Here is a 21,276-nt window from a genome sequence, read left to right as displayed (position 1 = left end):
CAATTGAAGTTCTCTAAAAGCGAGTGGACAGTGAGTAGATGTTATTGACTGATCAATCATTGTCACTCGCTCGACAACATGATGAAGCTATAAGGCTGAAGTCAAGAATCTCCTATCTTGAAAGTGACTTTTCGTCCACATCTTGCATTGAAACAAGATTGAAGAATGACTTAGAGAAGGAGATTGATAGGCTGTTGCTTGAGACTGAACGTCTAGAGGCTAGGATTGCCCTACTTAAGGGTGATCAAGGATCTTCAAGGAAAGCTGGCATTCTTATAGCTGAGAATTCAGAACTTGGGTCTGAGGTCGACAGATTGAAAGCAAGGTTGGCAGAGCAGGATCGTTTGAATGAAGCTCAGGTAAAACTGAATGAAGATTTGGCCAACAAATACCTTGCAGCCTCTGAGATCATGAAGTTGACAGATCAAGATATCAATGATCTGAAGGACTGTTTAAGGTCCGTCTTTGGAGGTTGGGTGAACTCTGATGATGAAGATGAAGGAAATAAAAGAAAGAAAGGACAGTCTGTCACGCCTAGTCCCGGAATTGGTGTTAGCTGTAGTGGTGCTAGTATCAACGTTACTAGTAGTGATGCGTTAGTGGTTGGCACGATTGTTGGTGCCAGTGTTAGTGGTTCAGGAAGTTTTCCTGTTGAAACTCTGACTGTTGGAGTGTCTGAAGCTGGTGGTGATGAGGATGAAGAGGATGTTATGGATAGTTTTGATGAAGATTCGGAAGGTGATGATGATGACTCGGATAATAATGATGGTGGAAATAATGGTAGTGGTGTTGGTGGTGGCAGTGGAGTAGACAAACAAACTACTCCACACGATGATATGCAACGTGATGATCCTATGACTGGTGATGCTGCTCAGAAAACAAGAGAAATGGATGCAGGTTTTGATGATGAGTTCGATCTATTTTTGAGGTTGATGAACTAGCAGGTACCTTTTCTCTAGTTTAAGAAGGCTTTGATGATGATGGAATAAACTAATCTTCGGATCCGGACACGCCAGTTCGTGATGTTAGAGCTTTGGATCAAGAGCCTGCTACAGTTATTGCTCTTCATGCTGCTGAAGCTTCTCAAGTGCCAAAGCCTAGAAAAGGTGGTACAACATCGGCAAAAATGCCAGAATCAGATGCTGAAACTACCCGTACCATGATTCTCTCACATTCTCTACTGATGCTGAAACTACCCGTACCATGATTCTCTCACATTCTCTACTGCAAATGGCATGATGACAGCAAATCATGGGCTATCAGACTTGCGAATGGAGATCTTACCTACATGCACTACTCGAAAATGCATTTATTGTCTCAACTTGACATGAATTATTTTCAAAGAATCATGGGTGAGGGTGCTTATGAAGATGAACTGAAGGGCTGGTTTAAGAGATTTTTGAACAAAGAATGGAAGGATGATTACCCCAATTTCAAGCTTAACAAGGGGAAATCTTGCTTGCATCCAACCAAAGTTGATCCAGTCACCGGGAAGAGAAGAACAACATGGAGGTACAAGATGCCGAAAGATCATGGGCAACCAATCTATCATGGAGAACCGTTTGCGCCCAACATGCTTTATAACTTCATTGACTGGGAAATCGACAACAACACCAGGGAGGTAATCATTCACTGTGAGATCATGCATACGCTCCGCTTCATTGATGAGCATGAGTTAGCGGGTCTCGGCAAGGAGGATTTGTTGAAACTTTACAATTCTCTTTTGTCCACAGTTGAAGACGTTCAAAGGGACAACAATGACAAGATAATTGAGAAGTTCAACAAGTTTGTTCGTTATCTTGTTGGCAATCAACTATTTGATTATGAATCCCCCTTTGAGTACCAGACAAACTGAGAACGAAAGCTAAAGATATTACTAAAGACTAGAGGGAGATTGTTAGGCCTAATGTTGTTGTTTAGACTTTTGTATTATTTCGATTATGTCACGATGTATTTTATTAGCTTTCAGTTCGCGTATGTATGTTTGAGTCCGAGACCATGTACTTTGAGCACATCGGGTTGTAAATAATGAAGTATATGCATGCCATGCTTCTCCTATAAACAGGGAAGCATGGACATGCATCAAAAAACCCCTTTGCAAATCCTATCTATAACTTTCTACCAACTTTCTCTACTCCCTTTCTTTCTTTCCTCTTACGAAAATAAACAAACACTCTCAAGTTCCGAGATCTCGGTTACACCAAAGTTATTTTCGCTAGGTGGGTGTGAGATTGATCCAAGAACATAGTTATTTGATCCGGTTTGAGGACCTACAATCATTTCACATTAACAAAAAATTAGGGGAAAACATTCAAACAAATGATTAATATAGCTTGGTCCTAAAATCGTCATTGCGGTAGGTTATGAGGAGAGAAGAATCCTACGAATCATGCTATAGGTGTTAACCAGTCATGTTAATGGGTTGATGGGTTGAACCTCACAATCCCATAAATTTTACACGAAAGAAATGATTGTGCCAACATACGAATCTAAACATAGCATATGCATTCATGGGTTGACACAAACAAAATCATTCAACATCTAAAATTTCATTGCATATTAATAATTTAAATTTATAACCAAAAATAAAAATGAGTATAAAATATTTCTCTCTTTTAACTTCTGAACTTTGATCCATAAACACGTTAAAAAATACGATAAAAATAAACAAGTCAGCATATGAACCCTCAAGGTTAACCCAAATTTATTTTTGGTTTTAATTTTTATTATGTTACATTTTAGGTTTACTCTGTTTACAATTTAAAACCGATACCAACCGAGTTTGGGTCGGTTCGCCATTGCAATGCTTGAAGTGTGTTTTTTGTTGGCTCACTGCGAGTTTTGTTTTTGCTCTTTAAATATGTTATTTTTTGTTTTTTTAATATGTTATTTTTTGTATTTGGACGTTGGCGAATTCATTTTTTTGTTTAGTTTCATCGTCATAACCCGATACCGACTGAATTTGCGATGGTTTGCTGCGCTACGTCATGGGTGATTTGTTTCTATTTTAAATATGTTAATTTCTTGTATTTGCCGTTGACGAATTTAACTTTCTAATTTAGTTCCAGTGTCAACATGCAGTCGGCTGGCAGCGTTTACTTTTTTGGGTTTAGCGTTGTTAGTATTACGAACCTAACAAATACCAACCGAATTCACATCACTTCGGGTTTATACCTGGTTAATATGTAATACAAATGGTTAATAGTAACAGGGCATAAAGGAGAATCTATTTAAAATTAAGTTAAGTTACTGGGCCATTAAAAAGAAAAGTAAACATAAATTTTAGAAGAAGAAGAAAGACAGTAAGATAGAAATTGAGAAGAACACTAGTTGATCATCAGCTGACAGCGGTGACACCGGTCATGCGCCAACACTCACCAATAAATGTATGGTCTCACACGTAGCCCTTATTAATTTCTCTTCCAACAGTCGGTAATCAAATGCATGCCTGCAAATTATTAATTTGCTACCATACTTCAACAAGTATTTTAATAACTATATATATAGCGATTGAGCTCTCATGGGAATCTTGCAATTTTTTATATAGTTATTAATAGTAGTGAATATAGATATAATGTGGAAACTGAAGATAGCACAAGGAGGGAGTCTGTTGCTTCATTCGGTAAATGATCACCTGGGCCGCCAATATTGGGAGTTTGATCCGACGCTAGGCTCTCCTGAGGAACTCGCCGAAATTGAGAAACACCGAAGGACTTTCCATGACAATCGCTTCGAAAAGAAACACAGTTCCGATCTGCTTATGCGCACTCAGGTGCGTACATTTTAACTTCTAGTTGACTACTAAAGGTGTTTGCTCAATTCAAACATGAAAATTATGGATCTAACCTTATATCAAAATCACTTAAAATAACTTACTTGCATACAATACACTTTAGTATATATTAAACATGCATGTTTTAGATTTGTTATTACACTTTTGTTATATTGTCAGTTATCCTTTTCTTTTATTGACAACCTGTAGTTTACAAAGGGTGTTGTTTTCCCACCAAAAGTGAATATAAAAGATGATGAAGGTGTCACAGAGGATATAGTAACAAATGTCTTAAATAGAGCTATTGGTTTTCATTCAACCCTTCAGGCAGATGATGGGCATTGGCCCGGAGACTTTGGAGGCCCTATGTTTTTACTGCCTGCTTTGGTTAGGCCGCTTATCCTTATAAATCTAGAAACTATTTCATCGATCAACATATTAATAATGACAATGCTTAATGACTCAGGTATTTACTCTAACCATTACTGGCACACTGAATGATGTTTTATCCAAAGAGCATATACGAGAGATACGTCGTTATATTTACAATCATCAGGCATGTATCGATCTCCTATGTTTTTCGTTATATGGTTTCAAGAGTTATTGAGATTGTAATCGTACTCGTGCAGAATGAAGATGGCGGTTGGGGTCTGCACATAGAGGGTCATAGCACCATGTTTGGTAGTGCTTTGAACTATGTTACATTGAGATTGCTTGGTGAAGGAGCCAGTGATGGAGGAGGGGCGATGGAAACGGGGCGGAAGTGGATTTTGGACCATGGTGGTGCCACTTGCATAACCTCATGGGGAAAGTTCTGGCTCTCGGTATAATTAATATTTAACTGTTCTTTGATCTTGTTTATTTGATTAATCTATGTTACCTATATGTTTATTAAATGATCTCTGTTAATAATAGGTACTTGGTGTATTTGAGTGGTCTGGAAATAATCCTATCCCCCCTGAGATGTGGATCCTTCCATATTTTCTTCCGGTGCATCCTGGTGAGTGATTCATATTCATCGTTGTTATTAATATTTAGTAGCTTTACAAAAACTGTAGCACCCCAACCTGACTAGGGTTTGCGTACCACATACACAATATAGGAAAGAACTTACAAAATGATCAACTCTATTACATTTACTAATTCAATTGTTTTCTTAAAATCTCAAGCACTCTTCCATGTTCTCTTCTAAAACATTTCAGGTAGGATGTGGTGTCATTGTAGAATGGTGTATCTTCCCATGTCATACTTATACGGGACGAGGTTTGTTGGACCTATCACTTCCACAGTTCTAGCCTTAAGAAACGAGTTGTTTACCACCCCCTATGATGATATAGATTGGAATGATGCAAGAAACCAAATAACATATTTTATGTTTTTCTCGAAAAAGTCCCTTGACGATTTTTACACACATAAAATCAACATACTTTATGTTTTCAACATAAAAGTCCCTTAACATATTAAATTTAAAAGGAAAAAGAAATAGCTCTCGATTATGATTGGATGTAATCATGAAAACATTATTTAACAAATTACATTATAATAGCGATAAAAGTTCATTTGTTTTATAACTTTTTAACGATTTTAAATTTATGCAAACCATTTTATAAGTTTTTACTTTTTTATTTTATTGCGAGTAACGTCATCAACACTCATTTATTTTATTATAGTGTTTTGTAAAACTATTTGTTATTATTGACTTACTGAATTAAAAAATGAAAAGAAAAGACGAACATTAATATATTCAATTCTTACCTGATGTGGTATTAACAAGTAATAAAAAAAATTACACTTTTGATCAAATTTAGCATGTGGAGGACTTTAATAGTTTAAAGTAAAAAAAAAAGGCATGTTGGTTCTTAATGTGCTTACGCGATAAGCGGTTAATCGCTTATTCAATGTGTGAACAGATTTCTCGATTACCTTATAGATGCCCCTCCCCCCCCCCCCCCCCCGGGAGGGCATTTCGCTGATGTTCTAACATCAGGGATCATGTGTAAGGGATTTTTGTGAGAAAATTAATACAGTAAGTAAAGTATGTTACTATTGGTTTCTTATATGCAGGAAGATCTCTACTACCCACACCCATTCATCCAGGACATACTTTGGGTAACTCTTAATAAGTTTGTGGAGCCTGTACTAATGAGATGGCCCGGGAAGAAGTTGAGAGAGAAGGCTCTTCGCACCGTAATGGAACATATTCATTACGAGGATGATAATACTCGCTATATCTGCTTAGGGCCAGCTAACAAGGTGAGGAACTTCGACATGCATGTATAAAGTCGCGGGTGGGTTCATAATTTATATATATCCAAAGGATTCTCTCTTTAAGCCTTAATCACTTATTCAGGTGCTAATATGCTTTGCTGTTGGGTAGAAGACCCAAACTCAGAGGCTTTCAAGTTGCACCTTCCAAGAATACCTGATTATTTGTGGCTTGCTGAAGATGGCATGAAAATGCAGGTCTTGAGATGACACTTTACCATCTTACATTCGGTTAATATGTTGCGCTTTTGTCACTGATTAACTGTTGACCTCTGCTTGTCTTTACATCATATATACCACATCTGCATAATCATCCTATGCAGGGTTATAATGGTAGTCAACTATGGGATACTTCATTTGCTGTTCAAGCAATTATTTCTACCAATCTCATCGATGAATTTAGTTCGACACTGAAAAAAGCACACATCTTTATAAAGAAGTCACAGGTGAGACTCACAGTTTCACTTATTATAAGCTTTTGTGGTGTTTGCTTCATGTTTAACTATTTTCCTTCTATGCATAAAGGTGTTGGATAACAGCTCTGGCGATCTTGATTATTGGTATCGTCATGTATCAAAAGATGGTTGGCCTTTCTCAACTGCAGACAGTGGATGGGCCATTTCAGATTGTACTGCAGAAGGGCTAAAGGTAAATGCTTATCATAAATTTAAGTTTTGATCAGTTTGTTAACTAAACACAGTTATTTGTTTTTTATTAGGTTGTACTTTTGCTTTCAATGTTGCCGCCAGAAATCGTTGGTCAGCCATTGGAAGCAAAACAGTTGTATGATGCGGTCAATGTTATCCTATCATTGCAGGTAATCCTTGATGGGAATGTTTTTAATATAACAAAGTAAACAAACAAATGAGTATTGTCCTCACCCCCCCCCCCCCCCCAAAAAAAAAAAAAAGAACACTCTTTTCCAAAAATCGAGTTAAAATGTAGTTCATTACTTTTACAGTTTGCAACAGTGTTAAACGTCCGATGTATCATTGCAGAACTCTAATGGTGGTTTTGCAACATATGAACTGACAAGATCTTACAGATGGTTAGAGGTATTGGATGTTTGACTGTAATGACATAGATATCCTCACAACATAATTTAATTTGTCTTTACAATCCCACTTTCAGTTGTTTAATCCTGCTGAAACTTTTGGTAGCATTACTATCGAGTACCCGTAAGACATTAAAACCTCTTTTCTACTTTCTAAAAAAAGTGTGGATGTTGCTTCAAGTTTACCAACACGTATGATATTTTAGAGACGTGGAGTGTACCTCATCTGCAATTCAAGCTCTGGTGGCATTTAAAAGATTGTACCCTGGCCACAGGAGAGAAGAAGTACAACATTGTATCGATAAAGCTGTTGCATTTATTGAATCGATCCAAGCATCAGATGGATCATGGTCTGTTTTCCATCTTATTATTGCAACTGCATATGGTTTGTTTATTGTAACCCCACCACAGACCCTACAAGTAGCGTTGGCGCTGTGAGTGAGGTTTTATTTGGTACGTTTGTTTGTTTGTTTATTAGAGCATTTTGTGATATCTTCATTAGGTATGGCTCATGGGCAATTTGCTTCACCAATGGGACATGGTTTGGAGTCAAAGGGTTGGTGGCTGCTGGAAAGGATTTTTCTAACTGCCCGAGCATTCGCAAGGCTTGTGACTTTTTGTTGTCGAAACAACTTGCTTCGGGTGGATGGGGAGAGAGCTACCTCTCTTGTCAGAACAAGGTCAAAACTGGATTTTAGCATTTATGTTTGACTAGTTTATCATGTGTTGATGTTTTCTATACAGGCGTATACCAATATTGAAGGAAATCGCTCTCATATAGTAAATACAGCGTGGGCTATGATGGCTCTCATTGAAGCTGACCAAGTATGCATCCTAAGTCAAATGCCAATCATTAGCCATCACATGGTCCTCTTAAGGATGATGCTATAGATACACCCCCCCCCCCCCCCCTAATCTACACACCAGCATGATTTTCACATCATATGGGCCATATGCGGTTATACTACCTTTATGACTTTTACAAACCAAAGCAAACCTATACATCATGCAGCCCGTATGACTTCTGACACACCACACCAGTGTCACATAAGTCAGTTTTAATAAAGTTGTGCGAGTCCGTATAATATTATGCATAACACCCTCTACGGGCTTGTATGACCATTTTCGGCATATCATGCGGGTCTCAGTATGATTGTCAATGGTGCACAGGTAGTATGTCAGTGGTGTGAATGTAGCTCCGTCCGTTTCTTAAACAAGTTGACATCATGGCAGCCCGTATAAAGTTAGAATAAAATTAAATATTTTATAAGGTCAACCTGTTTACAACTTAATCACAACCCATGAACCTGTTCACAACCCACCAAATATATATACACGAGTTGTGTTTGGGCTAATACATAATTTTTCTAACAAACTATGTTAACCTGTGCAAGAAGTTATTCAAATCCCAAGAAATAACTTATACTTATCTTGTACTAGTAGACCTTACGTAAAATAAAGCTTTCTAACAAATTACATTAGTAAATTAAGAGAAATTAGTAGAAATTTGCACGCATGAACGTGTCTCATAAGTTGTTCAAATTCCATTTTCCAGGCCAAAAGAGATCCAACGCCGTTGCACTCTGCAGCACGAGTGCTGATTAATTCTCAGATGGAAAATGGAGATTTCCCACAACAGGTAATCAGTCTCATTTTGTTATTTTGCGCGATATTTAAGAGAAGACAGAACACGATATTTATTTTGATTATGTTCAATTCTTATGTATTCGATTCTATTAAAAAAATATATATGCAGGAGATCATGGGGGTCTTCAACAGGAACTGCATGATCATGTATGCTGCATACAGAAACATCTTCCCTATATGGGCATTGGGTGAATACCGCTGCCGTGTACTTCAGGCGTGATCATAGGTTTAAATCTTATAGTAAATAAAAAATGTTTCAAATGCTCTCCTTTAGTGAAACTTTTAAACACTAATGTTTTAAGCAACGGAACTGAACGGATGGTTCTATAAAAAACTAAAAAGGAAATATTTCTGTATCAGATAATTGCTTTATGTAATTGGTATCTTGTTTTTGTTGTCATACAGATGTGAATAACCAAATACACAATCTAAACTGAAATCTAGCTTTCTGCCTTCAGACAAAAACTAACTATCAAAGGGTAAAATAGACATTTCGCATGAAAAATAAGGATAAACATTCGATCTATTAAATATAGTCTGGTCCTAAAGTGACCATTGCTACAGGTTACAAGGAGAGACAAATCCTCTAGTGGTGTTAAACTGGTCGTGTTTGTGGGTTAATGGGTCGAATCTGACACAAACTGGAAAATCTTACACGAACCCAATGATTGTGTCAAACACATGAACCTAAATACAACATTTGTATTTGTGGGTTGACACAAACTAAGTTGTTTAACTTGAATATTAAATTTCGTTTTTGCATATTAACATAGTTATCAAATGCGATACGCGCACTTAAGGCGCATAGGCCTTGCCAAGGGCCTAGACGCAAGGGCAAAAAAGCAAGGACCTGAGAAAAAAAATGAAAAGCACAATAATGGAAAAAAAGTAAATAAAATTATATTACGTATTACAAAAATTGAATAAGATATTTAAATACCCAAAATTATCCAATACCAAAAACTTGAATAGCATTGTTTAAATACCAAAAATTATCCAAGAAATAGTGAGTATAAGATGAAAGAACTTAATTGTTGCTACTGTGACACACTGTCATGTCACAGTAGCGAATCTTAAACAAAATTTCAGGGATATGTCAAAAATTATTTTTACCATGCATTCATGTAAATTCAAGGGGTACCCTAATTTTTGTTAAGGGGTATCCCGATACATAAAACAGTAAAAAAGAGGAAAAAATTACGCTTCGGCAGTGAGGAGTAGCCCAGGCTACCCCTGGGCTCCATGTATGTCTGATTGTCCGCGTGTGATAGAGAAAAAAGCAGTACTGTACCACATTAGAATAAACAAGAAAAAATTATTTCTACTAACCTTTGTTGGGCCCTATTTGTTTCGTAGTCTTTTGTACTATTTCATATTGTTACGATGTAATTTATTAGCTTTTGGTTTCATTTATGTATGTTTGGGCTTGAGACTATGTACTTTGAGCCCATTGGGCCGATATAATGAAAGTATACATGGCATACCTTCACTATAAATAGTGAAGGTATGCACATGCAAAACAACCTATTGTCAATCTTAGCATACTTCCTCACCAACTCTGTCCCTCTTCTACCTTTTTACCATTCTTGGAAATAAACCAAGCATCACAAGATCTGAGATCTCGGTTCTCTACTAGTGATTTCTGCTAGCTAGTAGTTGAGATTGATCCAAGAACATAGCTGTTTGATCCCGTATCAAGGACCTACAATTGGTATCAGAGCTTTCGGCTCTACTAGTTGAGGTTCTTGGGTCACAAGTTTGGAGTTTGCTCTTGTTTGAGTGCTGGTGAAGTGTGCTTTTATACAACAAAGATTATTCAAGTGTTGTATGTGGGTTTTCGGGCTTAAAAGGGTGTTTGTAAGCTTGAAAAGTGTTTAAAAGTTGTGTTTGAAGGTGCTGAGTTGTTTTTCAGGTTTCTCATTGTGTTTGAAGCTGAAAATCTGGATAAAGGTGTGTTTGGATAAGTTTCGTACGTAAAAGGTAGAATTCGAGATTCTGGAAATTCAAATCGAATCAAGTTTCTGGAAATTCAAATCGAATCGAGTTTGTGGAAATTCTAATCGAATCGAAGTTTGAAACAAACTGAATCGAGTTCTGAAACCAATCGAATCGAGTTTCAATAATCAATTCATTTTATAGTAGTAAATTATGTAAAGTTGGTAGAATTTTTACACGTAAGCGTTTCTCATAAGTTATTCAAACTCCAACTTTTTTCAAGCCAAAAGAGATCCAACGCCGTTACACGCTGCAGCACGTGTGCTGATTAACTCTCAAATGGAAAATGGAGATTTCCCGCAACAGGTAAATCAGGCCTATGGCATTTTCATTTTGCTAGACGCTATATTTAAGAGAACACAATCTTACAGTGACTATGTTCGATACTTAAGTATTTAATACTCACAAAAGAATATATATTTGTAGGAGATGATAACAGGAACTGCATGATCGCATTTGCTGCATACAGAAACATTTTCCCTATTTGGGCGTTGGGAGACTACCGTTGTCGAGTAGTTCAGGCGCGATCACAAATTAATCTTAGATTTAAATCTTTTAGAATAAAGGAGGCTTTAAATACTCTCCTTTAGTGAAACCTTTCAACACTAATGTTTTAAGCAACTTTTTTTTTTCTTTTTGACAAACTGTGTTGAGCAACTGAACTGGTGGTTCTGTAAAAAACTAAAACTGAGATTTCTGTATCAAATAACTGCTTCTGTATAATTGGTATTTTGTTTTTGTTTTCTTAAATATAAATAATTAAATACACATTCTAAACTGAAAACTAGCTTTCTGCCTTTAAAGAAATACTAGGTAAAGGTAAAATAGCCATCTCACATTACAGGAAAAATTCAAACAAATGACTAAATATAGCTTGGCCCTAAAAATGGTCACTGGGAAAGGTTATGAGAAGAGAAGAATCATACAAATCATGCTATAGCTGTTGAACGGGTCATGTTCTTGGTTTGACGGGTCGAATGACAAACCCGGAAATTTTATACAAACCTGATGATTGTGTCAGCACATGAATCTAAACACGACATGTGTATTCACAAGTTGACACAAACAAAGTCGTTTAACTTAATTTAATTTGTTAACTTTTTGCAGATTAATACCTTAGATTTATAACCAAAAATACAAATGTGTATGAAACAAATACCATCTCTTTTTTAGCTTTTAAATTTTGGCACAATATAAACACATTTAAAAATGATAAAAATAAACATGTCAACCTGTGAACCCTCTACGTTGAACCGAATTTTGCTTGAAGGTGTTTGTTGGTTTGACTCGAAGTTTACTCCAAGGCCCCGAACCCATTTAGATTAACCAAGACCCGTGAATTTAGTGTTAGATTCGTGGCTACTTTGAAATTCACCCTTATCTTAAACCATTCGCTATCACTCTGTTTTCAGGCACATTTGTGTACATCTACTTAAATGAGCATTATTCTTTCTAAATAAGGCATGCATACGGTAACGGTTATACATTTATAATCACTTACATCTTGTACTGTATAAATTCTAGACTCCATCTATATTTGTGTTGACTGACCTGTATAATATGTACACTACATTTACAAGCAATTTGGTAAAAAATATTCTGAATGGAATCATAGGGCCTTCTGATCTAGCCTTTCATTCCAATTCAGGCAGCGAATCAAACTGCGAAACCAATCACCCGTTTGGTCAAACTTGTTGACCGTTGGAAGCGGATGCTGACTCATGCATATACGCACCGAGTCTCCTCTCGATAGCTGCTGCCTTCTTTTCCCATCAAATGACACCCAAGCATTACTTCGTGCATCCTCCGGTATCTGCCATTAAAACAACCAAAATGTCATATTGCCAATCTTTTATAATAAAGTCAAACCGCGTGCGAGTTGGCTCACCTTTAATTCAAGACGCGCAGAATCAGGAAGTATAACGGGCCTAAATGAGAGCGAATGCGGACAAATCGGTGTAAAAAGCATGCACGGAACATTTGGATGAACCTGCATTCAAACAAAAATAAATAAATAAATAAATAAATAAAGAGTAAATTACGCTTTCGGTCCCTATGGTTTGGCATGTCTAACCCTTTTAAGTCCAAAAAGAAAATCTTTCAGCATATCATGGCCTAAGGTTTTAATTTTATGGGAAAGGTTAAAATACAAAGGGATACAAAAATGAGAAGTGTGAGAAGGATTTGTGACCACACAAAAAACCCCTCAAAAAAAATTCAACAAATAATAATAAAAAAATCATAACTCAAAATATAAATAGAAAACTAAATTTAAAAAACAAAAAAGTTTCCCCCGTCATTCCCGTTCAAAAAAAACGCCGAAAAGACACAATGACAAAAATGAACAAAAGACGCAATTATAACTAAAAAAAGACACAATAGATCGCAAAATATAACATTGATATAACACAATATCAAGAAAAAAGACACAATCAATGAAGACAATAAACACAATACACAATGATAAACAAAAAGACACAAAGATCTTTTTCCCTCAACATTGTTTTTTTAGAACGAGGAAGACGGTGGAAACATTTTTGTGTTTACTTTTTTTGTTTTTAATTAAATTTTGAGTTATGATTTTATCAATTTTTTTAAGGTTTTTTTGTGTGGCTACAAATCCTTCTCATTTTTGCCCCCCTTTGTAGAATAACTTGACCCTAAAATTTATAACCCTTTTTGAAGTGAAAGTTATGAAATTTAAAACTCAAGCCACGATATGTTAAAAGATTCCTTTTTGGACTAAAAGATTTAAACATACCAGACCACACGGACCAAAAGCATAATGTACTCAAAAAAATAAATAAAACGACCAAACAATATCTTTTTTAGCATACCATGGAACCACCTGCGGCTGTAGAGTAAGCTGTACTCCCTGTAGGTGTTGCTACTATGACACCATCACCTTGTACCTATTCGGTCAAATATATTATAGGTCAAACGGATCGGATCTGACGTGGTAGATGACAGATCATCAGACCATGATTCAACAACTCACCTTGGTAATAAGACGGTCATGTTCATAGCACTCAATTTTGGAAAGATACGGGTTGGAACCACGGTCAACCACAACCTCATTCAAAACATCAAACACTTTTCCGGGCATTGCTTTCCCATCTCTAAATATCTCGCAACGAAGACGCATTCTAAGAGTTATATAAACTCCTTCTAATGTGCTGTTTCCATGAATGACCCGTTTCAGATCTTGGTTATAGTCTTCAAACTGTACCACATAAATCTATTAACATATAAAAAATGGTCTTTTTAGTTGCATTAAGTCAAGCAAGATGCTTACAGCATGAGAAGTGAGAAAACCAAGTGATCCAAGATTGAATGATACAACAGGGGGGACTGCACCCCGAAACAAGTTTGAAGCGTGTAGAATAACACCGTCTCCACCCAAACATGCAATCAGATCTACCCTCTCATGAAGATCACTATATAAAGGTGATGAAATGGCAGGTCAGGTTATGGGTTCAGTACAAAACGAGATATTTTATATACAGGTCAAGTCAGGTTAATTGACCCGGAAGGCTGGAACACTTTTTGCCCAAATTTTTAAGTTTTCTACATAAATTTTATAATATAATTGAAAATTTTATGTTATTTTCATGATTTAGAAGGTTTTATGTATTAAAAATACACTTTTGGAAACTTTGACATGTTTTCTTTTTAGCTAACTTTTGTTACATGAGAGTTGTTTAAAAAGCTCACGGCTCTCTTGAATTTCTCTTGTTTGAAATGGCCATCTCTAATTGTATGATGAAAATACCTAGTATCTTGACTGTAGAAGGTCTGTACGAACCCGAAGCCTGGTATTCTTGCAAAAACATGACGGACCTCAGGTTCAAAAGTATAACCCATAATTTACTATATATAAATTATAAATTTTGTAGCTTATTAATTTGCATTGTGTGTATGTTACAATTAATACCTTTTTCTTTGTATGTGTGTGTGCATACACACGTAAAATTATAAAATTAAGTTTTAGGAAAAAAAACAAGCTCGCTTAACAAGCCACGAGCTGAGCCCGAGTTCAACATTTCAGCTAGTTAAGATAAACTATGCGAGCCTGCCAGCCCGGCTCGGTTTGTAAACTAGCTGAGCCCAAGCCTAACCTGGCTCGGCTCGGCTCATTTACAGCCCTGTGTTGCTTTTACCGGTTAGAGAGAAACTTAGCCCAAATCGACCCGTTAGAAGTAAGTGGGTCAAAATTGCAATATCTAATTTATATCATGAAAAAATATAAATACCTAGTATCTTGACTGTAAAAGGTCTGTACAAACCCGAACCCGGGTATTCTTGCAAAAACATCATGAACCTCGGGTTCCACAAGAACATTCATATTCTCTTGGTGATACAAGAAAGAGGCAATCTGTGTTTCAATCGATACATTCTTAGGATTAATATTATAAAGTTTACCTTTCAAAAAAAATATTACGATGGAAATCAAATATACCTCTTTAGCTTGTTCCATTAACTCTTCACCAAGCTTCTTTAACAGTAACACAGTTTTAGGTGATGATTTCCACATCAGCATCTGCTGTTGAGTACTAGGATGAGTGAAAGCCAATGAAGATTCAGTTACTTTCTCTCTAGTACAAGAAAATCCATCTGTTCTCACTAAAAACATCTCTGCTTTCTTTCTTGATTGCACTCTCACAACACCAGTTGTTGAAGCACACATGTTTCCCTCAACCGAGTCCCCATCTTCATTGGTTAACCCCTGTAAACTATCCGTTTGTGTGACACCTACCACGTGCTTGTCTGCATCATTAAATTCCGTCAAACTGGAATTTGCATGATCACGATTAGCATTGTGTACATTGATATTAGATAAGCTTAAACTTCCATTGCTTGCTGAACCATTTGTTGAATAACTTGACTCATGATTGTTGATGTTGAAAACCGACCCGTTGTAATTAAGTGTCTTGCTTGATTTCATTTGTTTCTCCAATCTTTTGCGTTCGAAAGTGAAATATGTCGAAGGGGAACATGTTTTATTATTAAAAAACATGGACATTTCTTTTCTGGAGAAAACATTGCAGGGTGGTAACTGGGATTTAATAGGATTAACATTGAAATCTTGATCATCATCAATATTATTCAACGTTTCAGTATAAGCCCCGTTACTGCTTTTATAATCGTTACTTGTGGTTAAAGATTCTTCATTATCTTCTTCCGTCACTACTGATGAAATTTGTGGCTTCTTTTCTGAAAATTTATTGTTATTTGGAGAACTGAACCGAGACATGTATTGTCTCCATCTAGAAACCATTGCAGACGTTCTCCAAACGCCTTCTTTACTATGAAGATAAACCGGTTTCTTCATTGAGTCGGTAACCAAGTTTGAAAATATCTCAACCTGCTCGGTTGACGGTGCAGTCCCCACCTCAACCGGAAGCTTGATCAGGTCAATCTTCCCAGACGATACTGCATCTTGCAATGCAGTTTCATAAAAGACATCATTCACGGTTTCTGCTCGAAGGTCAACAATCGTTTTAAACCCATTATCAACCAACCACTTTAAACTTTCCTCAGTCAACTGACTACCTCTCCAAAATGCAACTTCAGAATCACTCGGTTCAATATCTTCTTTTGAAGTAGATAAATAAACCGGATTCCAGTTAGCAAACAACGATTGAGGCGGGTAGTCATCTCCACGAGGAAGACCCGAGTCATAACAAACGTTTTTCAAACGTTGAAGCTTCCTCCAGACGACTCGGCTTCTAGAATCATCCGGAGTCAAAAAGATTTCAAGAGCAATGTGTAAACTTTCACAATACCGTTTCATTTCACGTCTGAAAATAGCTAGTGGTGGAAGGTTATCTTCCATCCTATCTACATCTGTGACATTAAATGATTTCATGACCGATGATCTGCCGGATAACAGATCTTCACGTCCTTTATTCAACAGGCAGATCATGCAACCAAGAACCGAGACTATCTTGTCTTCAAGTAATGGTTTATCTTCTGAAGGGAAAGCATACGAAACACTGCATTCGCCCGTAAGCGGATTGCATAACGTGTCCATTAACGCATTGTGCAGGCTTTCGGCGGCTCTGAAAATTCTACAGTATGCTTCGACTTCAGCTATGTCACCCGGAAGCGGGCCCACCCAAGGTAGTTGTGTCAAATTGTGAGATTGGTATGTCTAGAAAATTACAAACAAAGTGTTAAGAGCTTAATATTAGTTGAGGGTCGTTTAGTCATCTTTGGTGCAGATTGAAATGGGTCGGGTTGGATTGACATGACACGGTTTTTATAAATAATTCGTGTGCCAAATATGACTGTAATAATCATATCATTCCATGAGAATAATTTGTGTATCCTTTTATTAAATATTATTTAAATCCGTCCGATCTAAGAGATATAACACATAACCTAAATCGGCCCTTCGAATGACCTAAAGTCTAAACAGCAAATAGCTGGGTTCTTTTTTTTTTTTTTTTTTGAAAGTTAGGAATTCAAAAATCATAAAATAAAAGCATCCAATTCCAATTATAATAAAGAGGTAGTGGGCAGCTAAATAGCAAAACCAATCCTACTGTATTATTGTGTGTCTTTTAAAGCAATATTATTTTAATCCGTTTGACCTAAGAGATATAACACAAAAATCATATTATTTCAACAATTATTGTTATTATAATTATTATGTTTAATGATTAATAAAATTAGGTAAAAGTGACACCTGAGAATCCAAGCCAATATTGACGGATAACGGATTAGAAAGCTCGGCACCGGCAGCAGCGACGACACTGATACGACGTCGTACAGGCAAGCGCCACCTGGCAATGAAACTAGTGGATGGCTGAAGGTGATGGGGGCTGCGTAGAATGGAAGCAGCTGTTCGATTCATGTCTACGATGAGAGAGTGGCAGGAACATGACGCCATGCCACACCAAAGAAATGGGAGGTGTGTGTGGATTGAGAAAATTAGCAAGTGTGGATAATAACAAGATGGTACGTGTTTTGTTGTGATATTTTGACATTTTGGTTCGTGGATTTTTCAGTTATCTCCATTTCTAATCTAGTGTTCTCCTGTTTTGATGCTGACAAGTGGACAAGGGTTAGCCTGCCAGACAAGTTTCAACATATCTCCTATGGCACAACGCTCTATAACTTAGTTACTATATTATTTAACCCATGTTATCGGACACCGAACCGGATAGGTTATCGGTCGGACCGTTCACGCTCAAAAATTCTGGAAAAAAATGTTAAGTGAAAATATATATAAAAATTCCATTATAAACCGGTTGAATCGGTCCGGTTCTACGGCTTGACCGGTGAACCAGTTTGGATTGTCCGGTTTTTTGAGAAATGAGTGAACTAAATCGAACCGGACCGGTCGGGTGACTGAATCCTAGTCCGACCGGTCCGGTTTTAAAAACAATTTTTAACGGCAATTTGGATCATCGACATTGACTCATCTGATGGTCTTCATTCTCTGAGTATGGAACCTTCAGGTACTAGGCTGGCATGCTTCTAGATGAAAGCTCGTACGACAGTCTTGACTCGAAGACCCTTTCAGAGGGAAACCAAAAATCACATAACTAAACCTGGAGCCTTTATTTTTAAATGTATATACACAAGGTGCTAAAAATATTTATATATTCTAAAATGTGTGTTTATATTGAAAACGTATAGATATAGATGTTTTTTAAGTGGTGCTTTAAAGATATAATAAGTGAAAGAAAAGGAGATTACTACGTAGCTATGTGCCTGTTTTAAGTATCTTTATCAAAGCAATATGTGTTTAATTTTTTAAGGCGGGATAACTATAGTTCTCTATTTCAAATTTGTTTTTTTATTGAATGGTTGTTTCCACAATTCGAACAATTATGGTAATTTTGTTTTGTTTATTCTCACAATTATCAACGATTTATGAGGAAAAATATTATATATAAGGGCCCATGTTTTAGTTCTCGCTCGGGACACCTGAGTCTTGGAGATGACCAATAACACATAAAGTCTCATATGATCCAGTAACTAGTCAAACATACTGAAATCACAAAACCCAACATGGGATTCAATAATATGCGAATATCAAGTAAACTCTCATGTGATCTAGTAAACACCAACATGCTAAAATCACATTAAAAACTATGTAATTTAATCATACCATAGCTATGTACGCACCCATATAGTTAAGTCATAAAATTATTTCAGAGGACATGTAACATTCATATGAAAAGATGTATGGTGATAACCAAGCTTTCCACAGGTCTACTCCAAACTCCATAGATGTTCACATAACAAGATTATAATGGTGATCAGTGAAAAGTATTTTCTTAGTTAAGTGGTGAAGAGTGAACAACAATATAGCATTAAGATGGCATCAACATAAGATCGCTGAGTGAAAAGTACGGCCGAGAATCTTATTTAAGACCATCACATTCTCGTCCTCACTACAACCAAATACCAAACAATGGTTTTTTTTTATTTCGAAGTGTGTAATGGTTTTCTTTTAAGCCCGTCCATATATGTTTATATAATTTCCAAACATTTCTATTAAAGAAATATAAAAAGAAAAAAAGGCAACGAAAGAAGAAGGTTGTTAACTTCGTCTATGGTAAGGATTTACACTTGTTTTAAAACTACTTTATTTATTTTAAGACTTTAAAGAAGCTTCTTATGGAAATATTCAATTCGTTTTAAGTCTTTAAACCAAATGAAATTTACCCACAAGGCCACCAGTCTCCATCGAAAAGATTTTATTACTTTAAATTTTTTGAATTGGTCCTCACTTCCAGAAGATGTTCATTTTATTCTTGAGTGAAAGGATGTTTTATAACATATAAAAAGTTAAATTAAATTAAACTATATGTTAAATTTCCACTCCCATAATTTCACCAATCTATAAGTTAAATTTCAAAATTTTAAAATGAAAAAGTAAACCTTCTTGAATCCGGGCAACGCTTTAAGTAATATTAAACAATATAAAAATCATACAACGAAATGTTAAAACCTTTTGCTTTTTAAAATTCGAATGTTAAAACCTTTTTAAAAGCTTTATTCCCTTTTAACACAATGACTAAATAAAGTCAATTATAAAAGTATTGTGTATAACAAATCATTATATACGCCATCAAATTAGTCGCAAAGTATTAAACTTTAGGCAATGAACAAGTCAAATGATAATACAAAATGATACCTAAACAACTGACTTTTATTGGGTAATAAAAGAATTTGTTGACTATTTCTGGAATACATAACTTCTTTCAATTTAAATAAGTAAAAAGAAAATTGGTGACTACAATCAAAATTACAAATGCATCGTTTTTACTTTTATATAGTATATTTGATATAGAGATGAAATCGGAACTATACTGGACCACCGGTACCGAACCAGTAATGGAAAATCCCGAAACTGAAAATGAGTGGAAATGTAAACTGAATACTGTACCGAATGTGTTGCTTCGGTACCAGTCTTTATCGCTATCATCGAAAATACTATAACCGAAAACATGAAACAACGAATACTGGTATCAATACCCATGGTGTACGCACGGTATCAGTTTGGTTCTTGTACATGTACTTGGCTAAAATCCTCATCCCTAATTTGATATTTGCTTTTTATGTGTTACACTGTTACATGTGCATTTTTAAAGTCTTTTGAGGTTTTCCCTGTTATCAACAGAAAGATATTGTTATAAGTATTTGGTTAGGTGGTGGTTTAGTTATGGGAACATATATATAAAGCATACAAAGTCCCTGCTAATTAGCAAACTTATCCTCCTTCCATCAAGTGAATACAATGGCTTCTTCCACATCTTCATTTGCTTCCATCTCTACCATACTAATTGTTGTTGTGTTCATGTTTTCGATGGCTAAATCAGACTTCGATTTCAATATGCCACCTATCAACTCTCCTTTCTTAGGTAAATCATCCCTCTTGTGGTAAAATTAATTCAACCATTGTTTGTATACATATTAACAAACAAATAAACAAGCGTACCCTGTATGATCCCACTAATACAGAGTATCGGTAGGACCCAAAGAATATGTCATGAGCGCAAACCTTACCTCTATCTCAGCGGATAGATAGACTGGTCCAAACACCTTTTTATTTGTCGTTTTTACCTGTAGAGTATATTTTGTATACATACTAATCAAGATATATGCATATGTTTGAATAGATGATTTTTGTGGCAAAGTCAACTGTGGAAAAGGAAACTGCTCAGCAGATGGCACTAAACCGTTCGGTTTTGTCTGCAAGTGTGATCCAGGATGGCGCAGAACTCGGTCCAAAGATGATGACGATGACCATGACTTCCTTCCATGTGTCATTCCCAACTGTAAGATCAACCGTTAAATGCAACTAAATAGGTGCTGACATCATAAGTTCATAACTGACCTTAATATATATGTTGTTGGTTTATTAGGTACTCTTGACTACTCGTGCATGCCAGCTCCTCCCCCGAGCCCTAATAATAATTCTCTCTTTGATCGTAATCCACTTACTCGCTGATTTCGTGAATTACAGCAGAGTTTATGTTTTTTAGGCTGTTTTTATTGATGCTTATACGTTTATATGGCTTAA

The 21,276-nt window shown here is 36.1% G+C and overlaps 1 protein-coding gene, 1 long non-coding RNA gene and 1 pseudogene across 2 annotated transcripts; 2 read left to right on the top strand and 1 right to left on the bottom strand.

Moving 5' to 3' along the window:
* Positions 1-3,574: 3,574 nt before the first annotated feature.
* Positions 3,575-8,958, top strand: LOC143627868 (cycloartenol Synthase-like; annotated as a pseudogene).
* A 3,011-nt stretch (positions 8,959-11,969) lies between these two features.
* LOC143627867 (NAD kinase 2, chloroplastic-like) lies at positions 11,970-17,628 on the bottom strand. The gene is made up of 8 exons (XM_077097586.1): positions 17,425-17,628; positions 15,193-16,887; positions 14,987-15,108; positions 14,029-14,170; positions 13,732-13,956; positions 13,571-13,645; positions 12,622-12,723; positions 11,970-12,546 (listed from the first exon to the last, which is right to left on the bottom strand). Exons 1-8 carry the CDS (start codon positions 17,626-17,628, stop codon positions 12,343-12,345), a joined length of 2,769 nt encoding a protein of 922 aa, XP_076953701.1. The 3' UTR covers positions 11,970-12,342.
* A 2,836-nt stretch (positions 17,629-20,464) lies between these two features.
* Positions 20,465-21,162, top strand: LOC143627806 (uncharacterized). Its single transcript, XR_013152649.1, has 3 exons — positions 20,465-20,614; positions 20,873-21,031; positions 21,119-21,162. It is a non-coding gene; the product is annotated as an uncharacterized LOC143627806 (long non-coding RNA).
* The last annotated feature ends 114 nt before the right edge of the window (positions 21,163-21,276 follow it).

The sequence above is a fragment of the Bidens hawaiensis genome, unplaced genomic scaffold (genome assembly GCF_021521415.1).
Source record: "Bidens hawaiensis isolate Kalapana, Puna unplaced genomic scaffold, B.hawaiensis_p1.1 tig00004743_1, whole genome shotgun sequence".
NCBI lineage: Eukaryota > Viridiplantae > Streptophyta > Magnoliopsida > Asterales > Asteraceae > Bidens > Bidens hawaiensis.
This window is presented reverse-complemented; position numbering and strand designations above follow the sequence as displayed.